Here is a 14,596-nt window from a genome sequence, read left to right on the forward strand (position 1 = left end):
CCCCTCTCTCCTGGCCCAGGATGTGTTTGCTGGACTCCCCTCAGCTGCTTGGCTGCCAAATAGCATGGGTTAGGGGAGGGTTCTGCTGCTCTGCCTGCAATCCTAAAGGCTGTGCTGAGACATCTCTGGGGGGTGGGGGGTGAGGGAGGCTGCTGCTACCCTGGGGGTCTCCAAGGTGCCTGACTTTGTGGGGGGGGTCAGTAGTTCCTTGTTCCCCTCCCACTCCTTAGATCAGTGATTCTCAAACTTTTGTACTGATGACCCCTTTCACATAGCAAGCCTCAGAGTGTGACCCCCCCTAATAAATTAAAAACACTTTTTTATATACACCTCTAGGCCTACCCAATATAACACGAATTCAGATATAACATGGTAAAGCAGCGCTGGGGGGGCAGGGCTGCGCACTCCGGTGGATCAAAGCAAGTTCCATATAAGGCGGTTTCCCCTATAACGCGGTAAGATTTTTTGGCTCCGGGGACACCGTTATATCTGGGTAGAAGTGTTTTTAACACCACTATAAATGCTGGCGGCAGAGCGGGGTTTGAGGTGGAGGTTAACAGCTCGTGACTCCCCATGTAATAACCTCGCGACCCCCAGTTTGAGAACCCCTGCCTTAGATCCTCAAGATGTTAGACACTGCACCTGCTTTTTCTGTAAAGGAGCTATCATTACTTCAGAGGCCCCACCTCCCCAGGAGCCTTTCACAGGGTATCAGAACACTTCATCCCATGTCAACCTCCCTTCCTCAGCTCCTGCTACCTCTCTTCCTCACCCCCTGCCAAGCCCCCTCTTTACCCTCTGCCAGTCCAATCCCCTCCCATCCTCTGCCCCTCCCCCTCCTCTGCCAGCTCACCCCCTCCCTGCCAGCTCTGCTCGCTCCTGCTTCAGCCTTCACCCCGCTACCTCCCGCCTGTCCTGGGCGCTCCCCGAGGAGCAGGACGCGCCCGGTAGCTGCCCCACCCCGTGGGACTCCTGGGCACCCTCCACCTGCTGCAGCTCGGCCGGCTGGAGGGGGAGCCAGGCTGCAGCACCCAGGTGGGGGGCATCTCTCCTGCAGTTGCCACCTCCGGGGGCTTCCTCGGCTTTGGCTTTCAGAAGCGCCCTTTCCTGCCAGCCCCGGTGCCCCCCAGTGAATTCCTGTCTGGCGGCCCTGCTCTCTCCTCCCCTGCCAGCATCAGCAGCATCCATCTCCCCTCCCTCCCTCCGCCTGCATGGAGAGAGAGAATGGCGGAGAGGGAGAAAGGAGCAACGTCCCCGGCCGGATCGTCTCCGTTCCTGGGGCTGCATCTGGCCTCGCCCCCCAATTTCAGGTACCGGAGCCTCCCCCCACCCCAAACCCCTCAGTCCCTTTCCCGGGGGGCGGGGGGTTCGCTGCAGATCGCGTTAGCCCTGCCCCTTCCCCCACCTATCCCCATTCTGCAGAGCCGGGCTGGGCACAGGCTGCTGCTGCATCCTCTGCTCCATCGCGGGCAGACGCCGGCAGCCCCCGCCGCTTGCTGGCTACTTCCCGCCGAGGCTGGGAACCAGGCGGCGGTGCCCGCTCCCCCCCGAGGCTGGGCGAGGGAAGGGGTAAGCCCCCCTCCCCCGAGCGGGCACGCACAGGCTGCATTGCCCTGGGCGGGGGCCGGGTGGAACAATGCCTGCCTGGGGCTTCAGCCAGCCAGGTCCCCTCTCAGCAGGCTCGGGGCAGTGTAACCCTCCCCACAGGCCAGGGGGTCAAACCCGCTGTCCCCGCCCGCAGCTGCGAAGGAGCCGGCTGCCCTGGAACAGGTGGTGTCTGCCGCGGGCGGTGCTCTGCTCTCTGGAGGAGGCGGGGGCTTGTGCCTGCAGCCCAGTGGGGAGGGCTGGGCTCTGGGCCCTGTTTTCCCTGCCGGCTTTGTGTAGGGAGGGGCTGCAAACACAAACACCCCCCCCACCTCCAACCCCAAATCCTTCCACAGCCTCCTCTAGCTTCCTTCTGCCCCCCAAAATCCTCCCCTTATATCCCCCTCACGTGTCTTGCACATGCTTCCCCCAAATACCCCCCACCTCCTACCCAACTCTTCACACACCTACCTCCAGTCCTCTCACCCCCCCCACTGCCTCCCAAATCCTCCCTACTTCCCACCCAAGCCCCATCTCCCCCATCTTCTCCCAACCCTCCCCCCCCACACACACACATACACACCCCACTCAAAAGCCTTCCTCCACACCCAAAAAACATCCCCCCTTCCCAAAACAACCTTCCTCCCCAGGAAATATTTCCTTCCTCTCAAACAACCCCTTTTTTATGTCCCCTCAGAGACCCCTACCCCAGGTACAGACCTGAAACAGAAAACAAACCCAGGAGGGTGCTGCGGATTTAGAATTGGTCCTCTCAGAAATATTGAGCACCCCCATCCATCTGGGACATGGAGCCCTTTAATCTGAAGGCTGTGAAACTGTTCACAATATGGCCTGACAGCCCCAGGCAGAAGCAGGGACAGGAGCAGAGGTGGACTGAAGAACCTACAGCTGCCTAGTTGAGATAAGGGTACAGGTGGGCTTGGAGAGCAGAATTAGCAAAGAGGTGCACGTGGGGCAGGGGCAGTGCCTGGCATTTGACCATATATAGGCCCTGTCACTATTTTTTCCCCCTATTTGGTGGGCTTGATGTCATTTGTTTTTCTGAAATTCTGAGCAGTTGTTCTCTGGTTATCATATGTGTGTGTCTTGGATGGTGGGGCACTAAGGCTAGAATTGGGTCTGAGCTGGGCAGGGAGGTGAGATCTGTACTGCGTTGTTTATGCTGAGAGATTCTGGGGGGCAGGAGAGATGCTCCACACCTGTGATCGGAGGTATATGTTTCACGTTTGACTCTGTTGGGAGTCCAGGGGTCTGAGAGTTGAGGAAAGAGATTATCTGCCATCATTTTGGAGGGGAAGCTGATGTGTTGTTTGGGCATTGTGAGGCTGGGTGATTTACCTGTAAGGGCCCTGCCCCTGTGCAGACTGTCATTTGGTTCTGGAGTTTCCTCTGCTAAACAGCTTTGTGGGGCTCTGTAAACAGCAGTCCCCTCTCTTCCTTTTAGTTCTAATGCTGCCTGTTTGATTTGTTTGAAGCCATTGCATGCAACATGGCTGCATAAACCATGCAAATTAAGCAATTAAAGCTGCCTCTGGAAAGGTCCACCATGGAGAAAAGGCTCAGCCACAAAGCTGGGTAATGTGAGCCGAGCAGCAGAGCTCAGCTCATCCTGGTCCCGTGACAGTCTCGGGTTTGCTGTGTGCTGCTGTCCTAGATACAACGTTTGTCTCCTGGGCTCTGTCCTCTCCAATGTAAACAGCAACACCCAGGGAAGGAAGAGCATGGTGCTAGCTCCTTCTGTTGACCAGGTGTCCAGAAGTGGAGTCCAAATTCTCAGGAAGCAACTTTTAATGGGAAAGGGAGCAGGGAATAGTCATACCTTGTACGGGGAGGTGTCAGAGCCCTGAGATTTAATGAGGAGAACTCAGGGGTCTCTGAAGTTAGGGCAAATCATTCCAGGAGCCCGGAGTTTGGGATCAAGTTCTTGAGATTGATGGAAACAATTCTGAGGTCTCTGAACTTGAGGGGGAATTTTGAAGACCCAGAGATAATGTTGAAATATTTAGGGATGCGGGGGGGAGTTGGACACACACACACTGCACTTGCTTCCCCACCAGGGTGTGTTATCTGGCAGGTGTAAGCACTGGGGAGTGGGAAGCTGTGTAAACAGAGAGTATCTGGGGTGACAGAGTCAAAAAGTCACTGACAGGCATCCTACCCCCCTCCCCCCGACCCCATCCTTTCTACTGTAGTCAGCTCCAGCACCTGTGAGAGGAGAGACCTCCAACTCTTGGGTTGCCTTAGGGCTTCCATTGTTCTGGGCTGAAAAGGGCAGCAAAGACTTCAGTCAAGGGTGAAGTGAGGTGCTGAATGAACCATGAGGACATGTGAATGCTGTGCTTCTGGCGCAAGGGGAATCCCACCCACATTTCCTGCTGCTATTCCTACCCTTTCTGAATGGCAACACACAGGCTCCCAGCAAAGGACAGCAGAGCCATGAGGTAGTGTGTCCCCTTTAATACCTAAGAGAATCAGCACTGCCAGATTGTCTCCATTTTGCCGCTATGAGTGGGGGCAAGAAGTTCTGATTAGTTCTCTAGTATGAAGGCCTCACATCATCTGAAAAGGGTCTGGGAAGCAACAGTGTGGGATGAGGCCCTTCTTTTTTAGGGCAGCCTCCTTGGGTGGTCACCTTGTCTCAGTGAGGGGAATTCTAGACATTAGAGATGGAAAAGTCCCATTAGGTTCCATTTGTCCCCTGGGCCCAAGGCAGGATTGGTCCCTACAATCTATTCTCCAGGGTTGTGCCCCCATCAGCTTTAAATATCCCAAGCAATGGGGCTCCCATCCCCTTCTTTAGGAGACGATCCCACAGCCTCACATACCCCACTGCCAAGAAGCTCCTGAGATTCAGCCCAAGTTGCTTTGAGCAGGGGTTAGACTAGATGACCTCCTGAGGTCCCTTCCAACCCTGATATTCTATGATTAAGTTTTTCTTTGCACTGTCTCATCCTCCAATTCCTACTTCTATCCTATAACAGGGTGGCTTGCCCCCGTAAGGGCTAGAGCCCAGGGGCCAGTCAACCCTAGTTACTAAGGAGACACTTGACCAGGCAGCAGGATACCTTTCTTTGCAGTGTTAATGTCAGAAACATTTCCTGCCACTCACTGGACTTTCTAACTCTAAATTACCTATCAGCTGGAGGAAGAGGCCCCTGTGTGGCTGCTAATACTTCTGTAGTCTGGTTGTGGCCATGTCGGGGATGGCCAGTTGTGCAAGCCAGGGATAGAGTATATCAGGGCTGTCTGAGCCAGGATGAGGGCCCAGCAGGGTGAGTTTCACAGAGGGTTTTGCACTAGAGCTGTTTGCTTCCCCTCTGGGGAAGGATTGTCCAGTGCTCACCCTAGAGCTGGGACAGGAGTCAGGCTGCTGCAGCTGTGTTAGTGTCTCCTAGTCTGTGCCCAGGGAGGAGGGGATAGGGATGGGGACAAGTGAGAGATGCTTCACCTGAAATTCTGTTACTAAAGGAGCTCTTGATAGTTGATGTAAGAGCTTCACTTTTAAAGCAGGAGTGGGGTGTAAAGCGTTATGCAAAGCTCGCAGCTGCTAGTTGCCCCGGGCTCAATTCTCCACAACCCTGCACCTTGTGTAGTCATTAACACCACTGGGTAAGCATTCTGACTTGGTGGTGTTTTACACCTACTTTGCACTGGTGTAAATGACTGCATAAGGTGCAGAGCACCAATGAATCTGACCCCTGTCCGTAGCAGTGACCAGGTCTGAGAAGGAAGAAAGTGGAGGGGGGAGGGGAGCTCCCTTTAGCAGCCTGCAGACAAATCACTCTGTACTGATTCTGAGAAGAACTTGGAAGGTAACCAGTACTCGGAAGGGAGCCATCCAGAAAAAAACTGGAGGAGATGCTGCAAAAAGTGGTGTTAGGAATGTAACAGAAGGGGATGGTGTGTGGCAGAGATCTTTTGGCCCTGAGGCACACCCATTTCCAGCTTTCCTAATAAAGAGCCATAGCATCAATCTAGATGCTGAACAGCAGGGCTCCTGGGAAAGCTACCCCCTAGGGGAGCTATTTGCATGGGTCAGGGAAGTTGAGAGAGAATACCTGAATCCCTCTGGGAGTCTGACTATAACAAAGGGAGCTGCTCAGCATTCCTATTACAAGGGCTTCTAAAGAGAGGGCTGTCTCTAGGAAAAGGGAGTGAACCTCTTTGTATTTCCCCAAGAAGCTCAGGGGAGTCTAGGCTGAGGTGGAAATCAAGCCCCCCGTTACAGATTGATTTGTCTGTTGTATGTGTTGGGGTGTCTGAGTAGTCAGCTAAGAGGCAATGGGCAGGGCATTTGTTTTAATGCTCTACAAAATGAGGCTTCTCTGAGGATGTTTCTCTTTGGCTTAAGCAAAAGACCCTCTGGTTCCTGTGTGGGGGAAAAGGAACTGGAGCCCAGCCACAAAGGTGTTTCCCTCTGAACTAGCACTGGACTGAATGCCCCAGTACTGTGCTGACTTGCAGATGGAATATCAGAAAAAAGTCCTGAATGCTTCTGTTCATCAAAGATCTCTTTGCAATTTCGCAAGAGTCAGGGTGGTGTCCAGTTTTTAATGCAAAAGCACCACGGACAGCTCTGTCAATGCACCTCAATTTTGAGTTGCAGCACTCCCTGCTATTCCACCTTGGGCCTTTCAAGGAGTGAAGGCTAATTTCATAACACACACATACCTACTAAAGTGAGGCGCGATTGGAGAAGAGCAGCTAGGGACGTGACAGCTGAATCTTTTGCTGCTGACAGGATTTGGGTGGGTGCAGTCTTGGTCCATGAAATAATACAAAGAATTATGACTCTGATGATGATAAAATTAATGGAAAGGAACATGTTTTAAAATGGCAATTTACCAGGCTGCCCACTCACCCCTGCCCACATCAGCCTGCATAAGCGCTCATCTTGTGGAGTGTGTGTGTTGGAGGGAGAGGGGGTGTCATGGACTGCCTTATATTCTTCCTCCTCCTCCCCACTCCAAAGAATGGTGGGTAGATGGGACAACTATGAAAGAGTTACCCTGTAAAGCCAGTAGCCATCATGCTTACTACCCTCATGGGCTGCACAAAGTCTAGATCTACTTCCTTATTCTCTTCAGAATGAGGAGGCAGAGAGACTGTGTGGTCTAGTGCAGTGTTTCTCAACGGCCGGTCTGTGGATTGGCACCAGTCCCTGAGATCTCTCTGACACAGTTTAGGAAGGCAGCCGGTCCCTGGTATCAAAAAGGTTGAGAAACACTGATCTAGTGGACTGAGCATGCAGGGACTTTGGGTCCTATTCTTGGTTCTGAAAGGTAGCGTGGTTTAGCAGACTGAGCATGGGACTGGGAGACAGGATTGTTATGGGTTTTGTTCCTGGCTCTGCCACTGGCTTGCTGTTGTGATCTTGGACAAGTCCCTTCTACTCTTTCTGCCTCAGTTTCACAACCTGTAACATGTAGATGATATTTCCTTTCTTTTAAGGGGGCTGTCAGTGTGAGCACCAGAAAGGTGAAACATGCTATGTAACTGCTAAACATTATTATTATTATTGTTAGCAGGGCTTGAAAAATCCCCTCACCTAGGGTGAATAGGAAGCTGCTTGAGGTGAATGCCTTCAACTTCTGCAGAATGTGAATTTTCATTAAAAAACAAACTTTTTAGCTCGTATGGTTATGAGGAAAATCTTCAAGTCACTTAGGTATAATTGATGCAACTATATCTGCCTGAGTTTTCAGACTGATGTCTCACAGTGAAAACTGACCAGAGCCTCATTGGGTTTGACAGCAGCTATTCAGATTTTTACGATCAGCAGTGAAACTGATTGAAAGAAGGGTTGTTTCACTCTGCTAGTACTTGAGGAAGCTCTGAGCAGCAGCAGAGGCAAGTGTAGGAGCTAGTCACTGGGGAGGAGGATCAAAAATGGATGTGGGCAAATGGAGACCTACACTTGCAGCAGCCAGGAAGTTTCTGAGTGGGAGGGGCAGGGAGAAATAGGTGGAGAGAGCTCTTTCTCCCTTCCATCAGCTGAGGGACTTAAAATGTATCAGACACCTGCTAGCTGATATAAAAGATGGAGCCTGTGAGCCCTTGATAATCTTTATCAATTATCTGCCAGAAAATCATTGCTGATAAAGTTTGCAAATGACACAAAAATTGGTGGAGTAGTAAATGATAAGGACAGGTCAGTTACAGAGCACTCTGGATCACTTGGAAAATTGGACTCACTTGAACAACATGAGTTTTAATATAGTCAAAAGTATATCTAGGAAACAAGACTGTAAATCATAGTTGTAAGAAGGGTAACTATAAGTTGGAAAACAGAGAGTCTGAAAAGGATTTTGGGGTGATGGTAGATAATCAAGTGATCATGAGCTTCCAGTGTGGTGCTGTGGCTAAGACAGCAAATGTGATCTTTGGACGTATATGCAAGGGAATAATGGTAGAAGTATGGAGGTGTTATTACCTCTGTATCTGGCATTAGCAGGACCAATACTGGAATACTGTGTTCAGTTCTGGTGTCCACACTTTAACAATGATGCTGACAAACTAGAAAGTGTTCAGAAAAGAATGATTTGAGATCTGAAAAACCTGCCTTAGAGAGAGCGAGAGTAAAGAAGCTCCCTTCTAATTAGCTTTAACTTAAAGAGAAAGCTAAGAGGTGACTTGATCATGGTCTACAAGTACCTACTTGGGGAGAAGACTGCTTATAACAGAAGGCTCTTTAATCAACAGACAAAGGTATAATTACATCCAATGGCTGGAAGCTGAGGCTAGGCAAATTCAGACTAGAAATAAGGTGTGCATTTTTAACAGTGAGATAAACTGTTCCCTTGGTGAATTACCCTAGGGATGTGGTAGATTCTCCATCATTTGAAGTCTCAAAATCATGACTGAATGTCTTTCAAAACCCTCTGCTCTAGCTCGACCACCAGTTATGGATCTGATGCAGCAGGAACCGCTTGGTGAAGTTATATGACCTGTGTTATGCAGGAAGTCAGTGTCTAGAAGAACATAATGGTCCCTTGTGACCTTAAAATCTACGACAAGCAGAGTCCAGGGACAGCTCCATGGTCGAGGTTCCGGCACCTCCCATTTCCCAGCAGCTGGAATGGGGTTGCTTTTGACTGGACAGTGAGCTGCCCACATCTTCTCATTGATCTTTAGCTTAGCATGTTTAGTCCTCTGACCCCTTGGGCTTGGAAATGTTACCAGACATCTCAGTGTGAGGGGATGGACGAGGGAGAGATGGGAAAACAAATTAGAGAGAAATTGAATGGGAGGATATAGAGACAAAAATACAGGGAAAGGAAGAGAGAGAAGGAAAAGAGGAAATAGACACCAAAAACAATACAGGAAAAGATGCCTCATGATTTATTATAGGAAAGAAAGAAGATGGGGGAAGTGGAATTAAAGCCAGGAAGATTATGTAAGTTACACTTTTTAAAGGGTATTACATAGAAAGTTCATTAGTGATTTAACAGTTCAGTGCAGCACTCATTAAAAAGTACACATAGTTAATTGGTTTAACTCGCAAGGGGTGTGGTTTGGGGGTGTTACAACACAGGGACTCTGCCCTGTATGGTAAGATTAGTCCTAGGGCTAGTATGTTTTGGGTGTTTCAAGCCCTGATTGTTGGTCTCCCTGTGTCAGGGCCCACTGGCAGCAAGAGATCTTTCTATTGTGAGGCTTTCATTGGGCAGATCTTACTTGTTCCTGTTAAACTTGTGGAATTGAATGCATGATTACCAGAGTAGCTGTTGATGTTGTTCTAACTCCCCTCCGCTCTCTTAAAAGCTTGAAATGAACCCAACCTTAGCACCTGATCCCCGGGAGCTGGCTGTGCTCACTGCTATCCTGGACCATACCATTGCCAGACCCTGGGCAGAGAGACTAGACCCAGAATGGGCCAGCAGAGGGATGTGAAGGTGTGGGGGGGGGGAGGCTGAAAATCTGGGGATTTAGATCATTTCTGAAAGCACATGAAACACGAGCAGCCCCACCTTGTCCTTGTCAGGCACTTTCATGTGTGTCTAAATACTGTGCTGCCCCTTTAAATTTCTTTTTATAGATGAAATGATGGTTCTCTCATTGACAAGTAAAAACCGCAGACTGCCCCATTCCCACCTGGGTCTGTGGTCCATGCAGAGCTAACTAGACCAAGTAGGGGCCTTGCAAGGGCAGGAGAAGGTGGCTCAGCAGAGCTGGTATCAATGATGTGGTAACTCAATGCCCCCTACCCTGTCTGCTGGTGATAAGGGTGGGGGGAGCAGGAGCCTGGCTGGCTGGCTGAGAGACTCAGCAGCCCAGGCAGAGTGCAGGGCCTGGCACCATCTCAGCTCAGTGGGTTATTTTTTTTCCAAGACAGCTGATTCAATCTATTTTTAATGAGCTCCCCTAGATTGCGCAGTGGGGAGGCAGAGAGTGGCGCAGGAAGCAACGGGCTCTGAGCTGGGGCAGGCAGAGGGGCAGCACACGCAGAGCTCAGCTCCTTTGAGCCTGGCTCCTCTCCCTGGAGCCCTGAAACAACAAGGAAGGGGTTCCTCTTAAATGCAGCTGGCCTTGAGAATGGAGTCGAGCACAGAAGAGGAGAGCTGGCTGGAGGATCAGTGGGAGAAATGGTAGGGAACTGTGGGAAGGGAGGGCCGGGAAGCAGTCAAGCACCTCGGGGTGTACCTCCTCCTTCTGCATGTGATGCCTACAGAGCAGGAGTGAACTTGGTACGTACTTGGCCCATAGTTTATCAGCTGCATGGTAGCTGGGTATAGAGGAGACCAGAGCAACCAAGACTGCTGTTTCCTCCCCATCAGAGCAATCATGAGCTCACACGCAGGAAGCCCCTCAGTGCCTGAGACAGGAGCAGTTGCTGGAAATGTTTATTTTAGCAGCAGGTGAAGGGGTGAGAGCAGGGGAGCCTCCTTGGGAAAGGAGAGTGTTAATGCAGATGCTTCATGGAGAGGGAGGACTGACGAGATTGGAAATCCTAGTGCCCCCAGGTGATTCTTCCAAGCTCTGGCCTGGCATCTCTGCTTCCCATGGCTAGCTATAAACCTGTGGGCTCCGCAGTGCTGACTGCAGCAAGCAGCCCTCGGATACAGTTCTAGGCTGCACCCTGTCCCAGAGAGAAAGCTGCGCATTCTCTGCTCTCCAGCCATTCCACTGGGCAGGCCTGGAGCTGCCACCCCAAGAGGTCAGTTCTGCAGCATTTGGAGTGCAGGCAGCCATGGCCTTTTGAGAGGCCTTTCTGAGAAGTTGTGGATCTTGTAAGGGCCCCATTTTGCTCAGCTACAAGGGGGTCTCTCTCTGTCTGCCTGTGTCCCAGGGCCCTGACTTTCAGCAGTGCCTGAGAGAATGAGTGTTAGTGGCAGATCTTGTCTGACCCTGTGTAACCGGAGAGGGAATCGATTCATGCTTTGAAGGTTCATTGCTAGACCTTCTCTCCCCACTTCCTACAAAACAGCAGGCCGAGGGGGAAGCAGCTGGGGAACATGGGGTCTGGTTTCCCCCTAATTTGGCACCTTGTGCATCACTTACACCTGTTCAGTGTGTGTCAAACTTCCCCAAATCAGAATGCCAGCATTTCATGCTCATTTTGTCCCCGTGTGATAAGTGACACGAGGTGGCTGTAAGGCAGAGGAGGCTCAGGCCTGTGAAGAGGAAGCCGAGAGGGGGTATCTGTTGAGAGCAGCTGAGGAAGCAGTGCAAATGCCGACCCCTGCAATAAAGATCAGCCGCAGGGAGTGCTGTGCTGCAGGCTCTCTTTCCCCCAGCTCCTGTCTATTCTGTGCAGATAGTAAAAGTCACAGAGGTTTGCCCCAATACCCTTGCCCAAAATGGCATCTTCCCCACTGCTGGACACTGGCAGGAGGCTGCATGTGAAAGGGACCCTGGGAGGGGAGCTAGATGCTTAGAAATACCTAGGAAGGGAGATTACCCTCCCCACCCCTTTTCTGCCCTGTCTCTCTAGGAGTGGACAGATTGACATGCTCTTCCCTTGAGTTTCTTACCAGCAAGGGGGAAGGATGTTTCTTGCTGCTGCCTTGGTGTCTCAGGAGGATTCAGCAAGGACATGATTGGGGGTAGGGTGGAGCGGGTTCCTGTTTTCTGGCATTATAACTCTGGATGTTCCAAGGGGGATACAAGGAGCATAAAAAGGGCTCTTGGGCATGGCTGCTGCCTTGGTATCCAGGACCAATGGGGATCAAAACAAACCTGGAGGGTGACATTGGTCTTTCAAAGACCCTTGGCCTTTCTGAGAAGCAGTGGATTATGTAAGTATCCCCCCTGCCCTTCCTCACTTGTATCATCTGGAACCCTAACCCATTCCCCTTCCTGCTCTTCAAGATCCCAGCATGGCACTCCCCCCGAGTGACCTTGTCTTTGGTTCTGTTCCTCTCCACTCCAATATTGGGGCCTTCTCTTCTCCATGGACCATGTTAGCCATTGGGGTTTTCTGGCCAAAATCTCTGCCCCAGCTGGATTTAGACACTGGTGATGAAAATGCTCTTCTGTATGAGTAGAGAAAATAGCCTGCAACCTTATCTACACGCACAACTTGCAACGGTTTAACTAAACTGGCTTAAAAACTGATTTAAGTTTAAACAGTTGCAAACCCCTGTATAGCCACTATGATTTCAGTTTAAGAGTAGCTTATTTTGGTTTACCATAATCTGTTTTTAAACATATTATTCTGGACAAAAAGAAGCCACTCATAAACTGAAATAACAGTCTCTACAACAAAGTTCCACTAAATCAGTTTAAAACCACATCTCTAGTCCAAATGGTGCAAATTTGTATGTAGATGGGACTAGAGACTGCTCAGTTTAGAGACATGCTAGATGAGAGCTATATGATGGAGGTATATAAAATAACAAATATTTGGACAAGGGAAATTGGGTGCTCCTGTTCACATGTTCTCGGAATACAAGAACAAGGGGGCATGCAATGAAACTGTTAAAAGGAAATACATTTGTAAACAAGGCACAATTAGCCTGTGGAATTCACTACCACAAAGTACCACTGAAAGCCAAGAGTTTAGATGGATTCAAAAAAGAATTAAGTATTTTTATGGATATTGGCATTAGATAGTAAATGTAAAAAGGGGAAATATATAAATCTTCTGTGTTTTAGAGCATAAACCAGCCACTAACTGCCAGGGGTTGTTTCCCCTGTGGGCAAATGATTCACATAATTGTCCATTATGAGGATTTCTTGTACCTTCCTCTGAAGCATCTGCCACTGACTCCTGTCAGAGTAGGTTACTGGATTAGATGAATCCTCGTCCATCTCCGCCTGTGTTCCTAATATAGGATCTTGTTCCTAAAATGTTAATTCTCTGGTTCCACCTAGCTATGCGTTGTTGGTGGGAATAGGGCCAGGAGAATGCAGATTCTTCCTGCCCCCTCTACTTCCTTCGCCACCCCTTTCCTACTTTGGGACACCCTTGTATTTTCCTTTGTGTGCAGTGGCTGGTATTCTTTGAGCCCAGGTCCAGCAGAAATGTGTACAGTAGCTTTCTTCTCCCTGGAAGCCACAAGGCCCTGCCTGGAGAGCATCAGACCCCCGCACAGTACTCTCTAGATCAGTACACGTGCTGATCATCTGAGAAGGGGTCTGGCCACTGCCTCCCCACCAACACACCTTGAGAGACAGCTTTCTGGGCCCTGTTGATGAAGAGCAATGCTGAAGACACCTCGACAGCAGGCATCCAGCAGGGTCACCACAGACTGTATCCAAACCTGGCACTGTGGGAGCGGGAGAGCTGGTGGGGGGCTCTATCCCCATTCAAGAGGTAGATCTCACGTCTTCCCAATATAGACCAGAGAAACTGCCCCCAATCCCTCTTTCCTAGCCCAGGTACACTGATCCCTGCTAGTATGCACCCCATTTCACAATGCATCTTGTAAATGTCACGCACCCTCCCACCATTCCTCATGGGCCCAGTGCTGGGAGCCTGACGCTGCCCAGACAGCTCTCTGGGCATTTCCTAGCAGGTTATGTCTGTTTGGCAGTAACTGCATGGTCTTTGCCTCCACCAGGCTCACCCATGACATCAGCCTTGAGGAGTTTGAGGATGAAGACCTCTCTGAAATCACCGATGAGTGTGGAATCAGCCTGCATTGTAAGGACAGCCTGGCCCCCCGGGTAAGGATGCCAATAGCCCTTGGGGATGGGGTGGAGTGGGGAACCAGGGACCTGGGGGGGAGGGACAAAGTTGTCTGACTTCATTCTGAATACACTGGTGCGGTTCGTGGAAATTGCAGGTCCCAGCTTGTGACCTTGGATCAATATGAAGCCTGGCAACGGGCCGGCTCTGGCTTTTTGGCCGCCCCAAGCAAAAAAAAAAAAAAACCTGCGGCGCGGCCGAAGCGTGGAAGCAGGGGGACCAGCGGGGGGGGGAAGGGAGAGGGAGCAGGCGGGAAGGGGGCGGCCAGAGCTACAGCAGGGGTGCTGCCACGCGGCCCCTCCTGCTGCGCCGCCTCCTGCCGTGAGGGCTCCGCTCCGGTCAGCGGGGAGGGAAGGAAGAGGACTGCCCTGCAGGGTGCTCTGGTTCTCCGGGCCGCCGCCCACTACAGGGCGGCCGGAGCGGAACAAGAACAAAAAAAAAAAAAAAAAAAAAAAGCGGCCGTGCCGCCCTAGGATTGGACAGAATGCCGCCTCCAACAATCTGCCGCCCCAAGCACCAGCTTGCTCAGCTAGTGCCTGGAGCCGGCCCTGCTTGCAGTATCCATCAGCTGCATCCGTATGAATGATAAGGCAGCATCAGGCCATGCTGTCGAATTCTGTGACCAGCATGGACCCTTTTTACCCCAGCCCAATGGAAGTCTGTCCCCATCTGACCCTGGCACAGGACCCATTAACCTCCCACCTTCCAGCTTGATGGCCCTCTTGTCCCTTTTGATGCCAGTGAAAAACTCCATTATCCTTACCCCCATCCTGACAAGCTATCTCCCCATCTGACCCTGGCACAGATTCCATTACTCCCAGCCCAAGGAAGAGCTCTTTCAGTCTGACCCCATTGCAG

General features: G+C 51.0%; 1 protein-coding gene across 6 annotated transcripts in view; it reads left to right on the forward strand.

Annotated features, from left to right (window-relative positions):
• The first annotated feature begins 878 nt into the window (after positions 1–878).
• The window catches only part of MAPK8IP1 (mitogen-activated protein kinase 8 interacting protein 1), a 47,726-nt gene continuing 34,008 nt past the window's right edge, over positions 879–14,596 (forward strand). Inside the window, exons 1-3 of one of the 6 annotated variants that reach the window (XM_054028680.1) lie at positions 879–1,310; positions 1,423–1,569; positions 13,611–13,716. In XM_054028680.1, the coding sequence (XP_053884655.1) occupies positions 1,225–1,310; positions 1,423–1,569; positions 13,611–13,716 (339 nt within the window). In that variant the 5' untranslated portion in view covers positions 879–1,224. Of the gene's footprint in view, positions 1,311–1,422; positions 1,570–4,026; positions 4,047–10,014; positions 10,194–10,238; positions 10,293–11,694; positions 11,844–13,610; positions 13,717–14,596 lie in introns of those variants that run through there. The other 5 variants (XM_054028676.1, XM_054028678.1, XM_054028677.1 and 2 more) reach the window with 5 other exon arrangements.

This window comes from Malaclemys terrapin, chromosome 4 (assembly GCF_027887155.1).
Source record: "Malaclemys terrapin pileata isolate rMalTer1 chromosome 4, rMalTer1.hap1, whole genome shotgun sequence".
In the NCBI taxonomy this organism is placed as follows: Eukaryota; Metazoa; Chordata; order Testudines; family Emydidae; genus Malaclemys; species Malaclemys terrapin.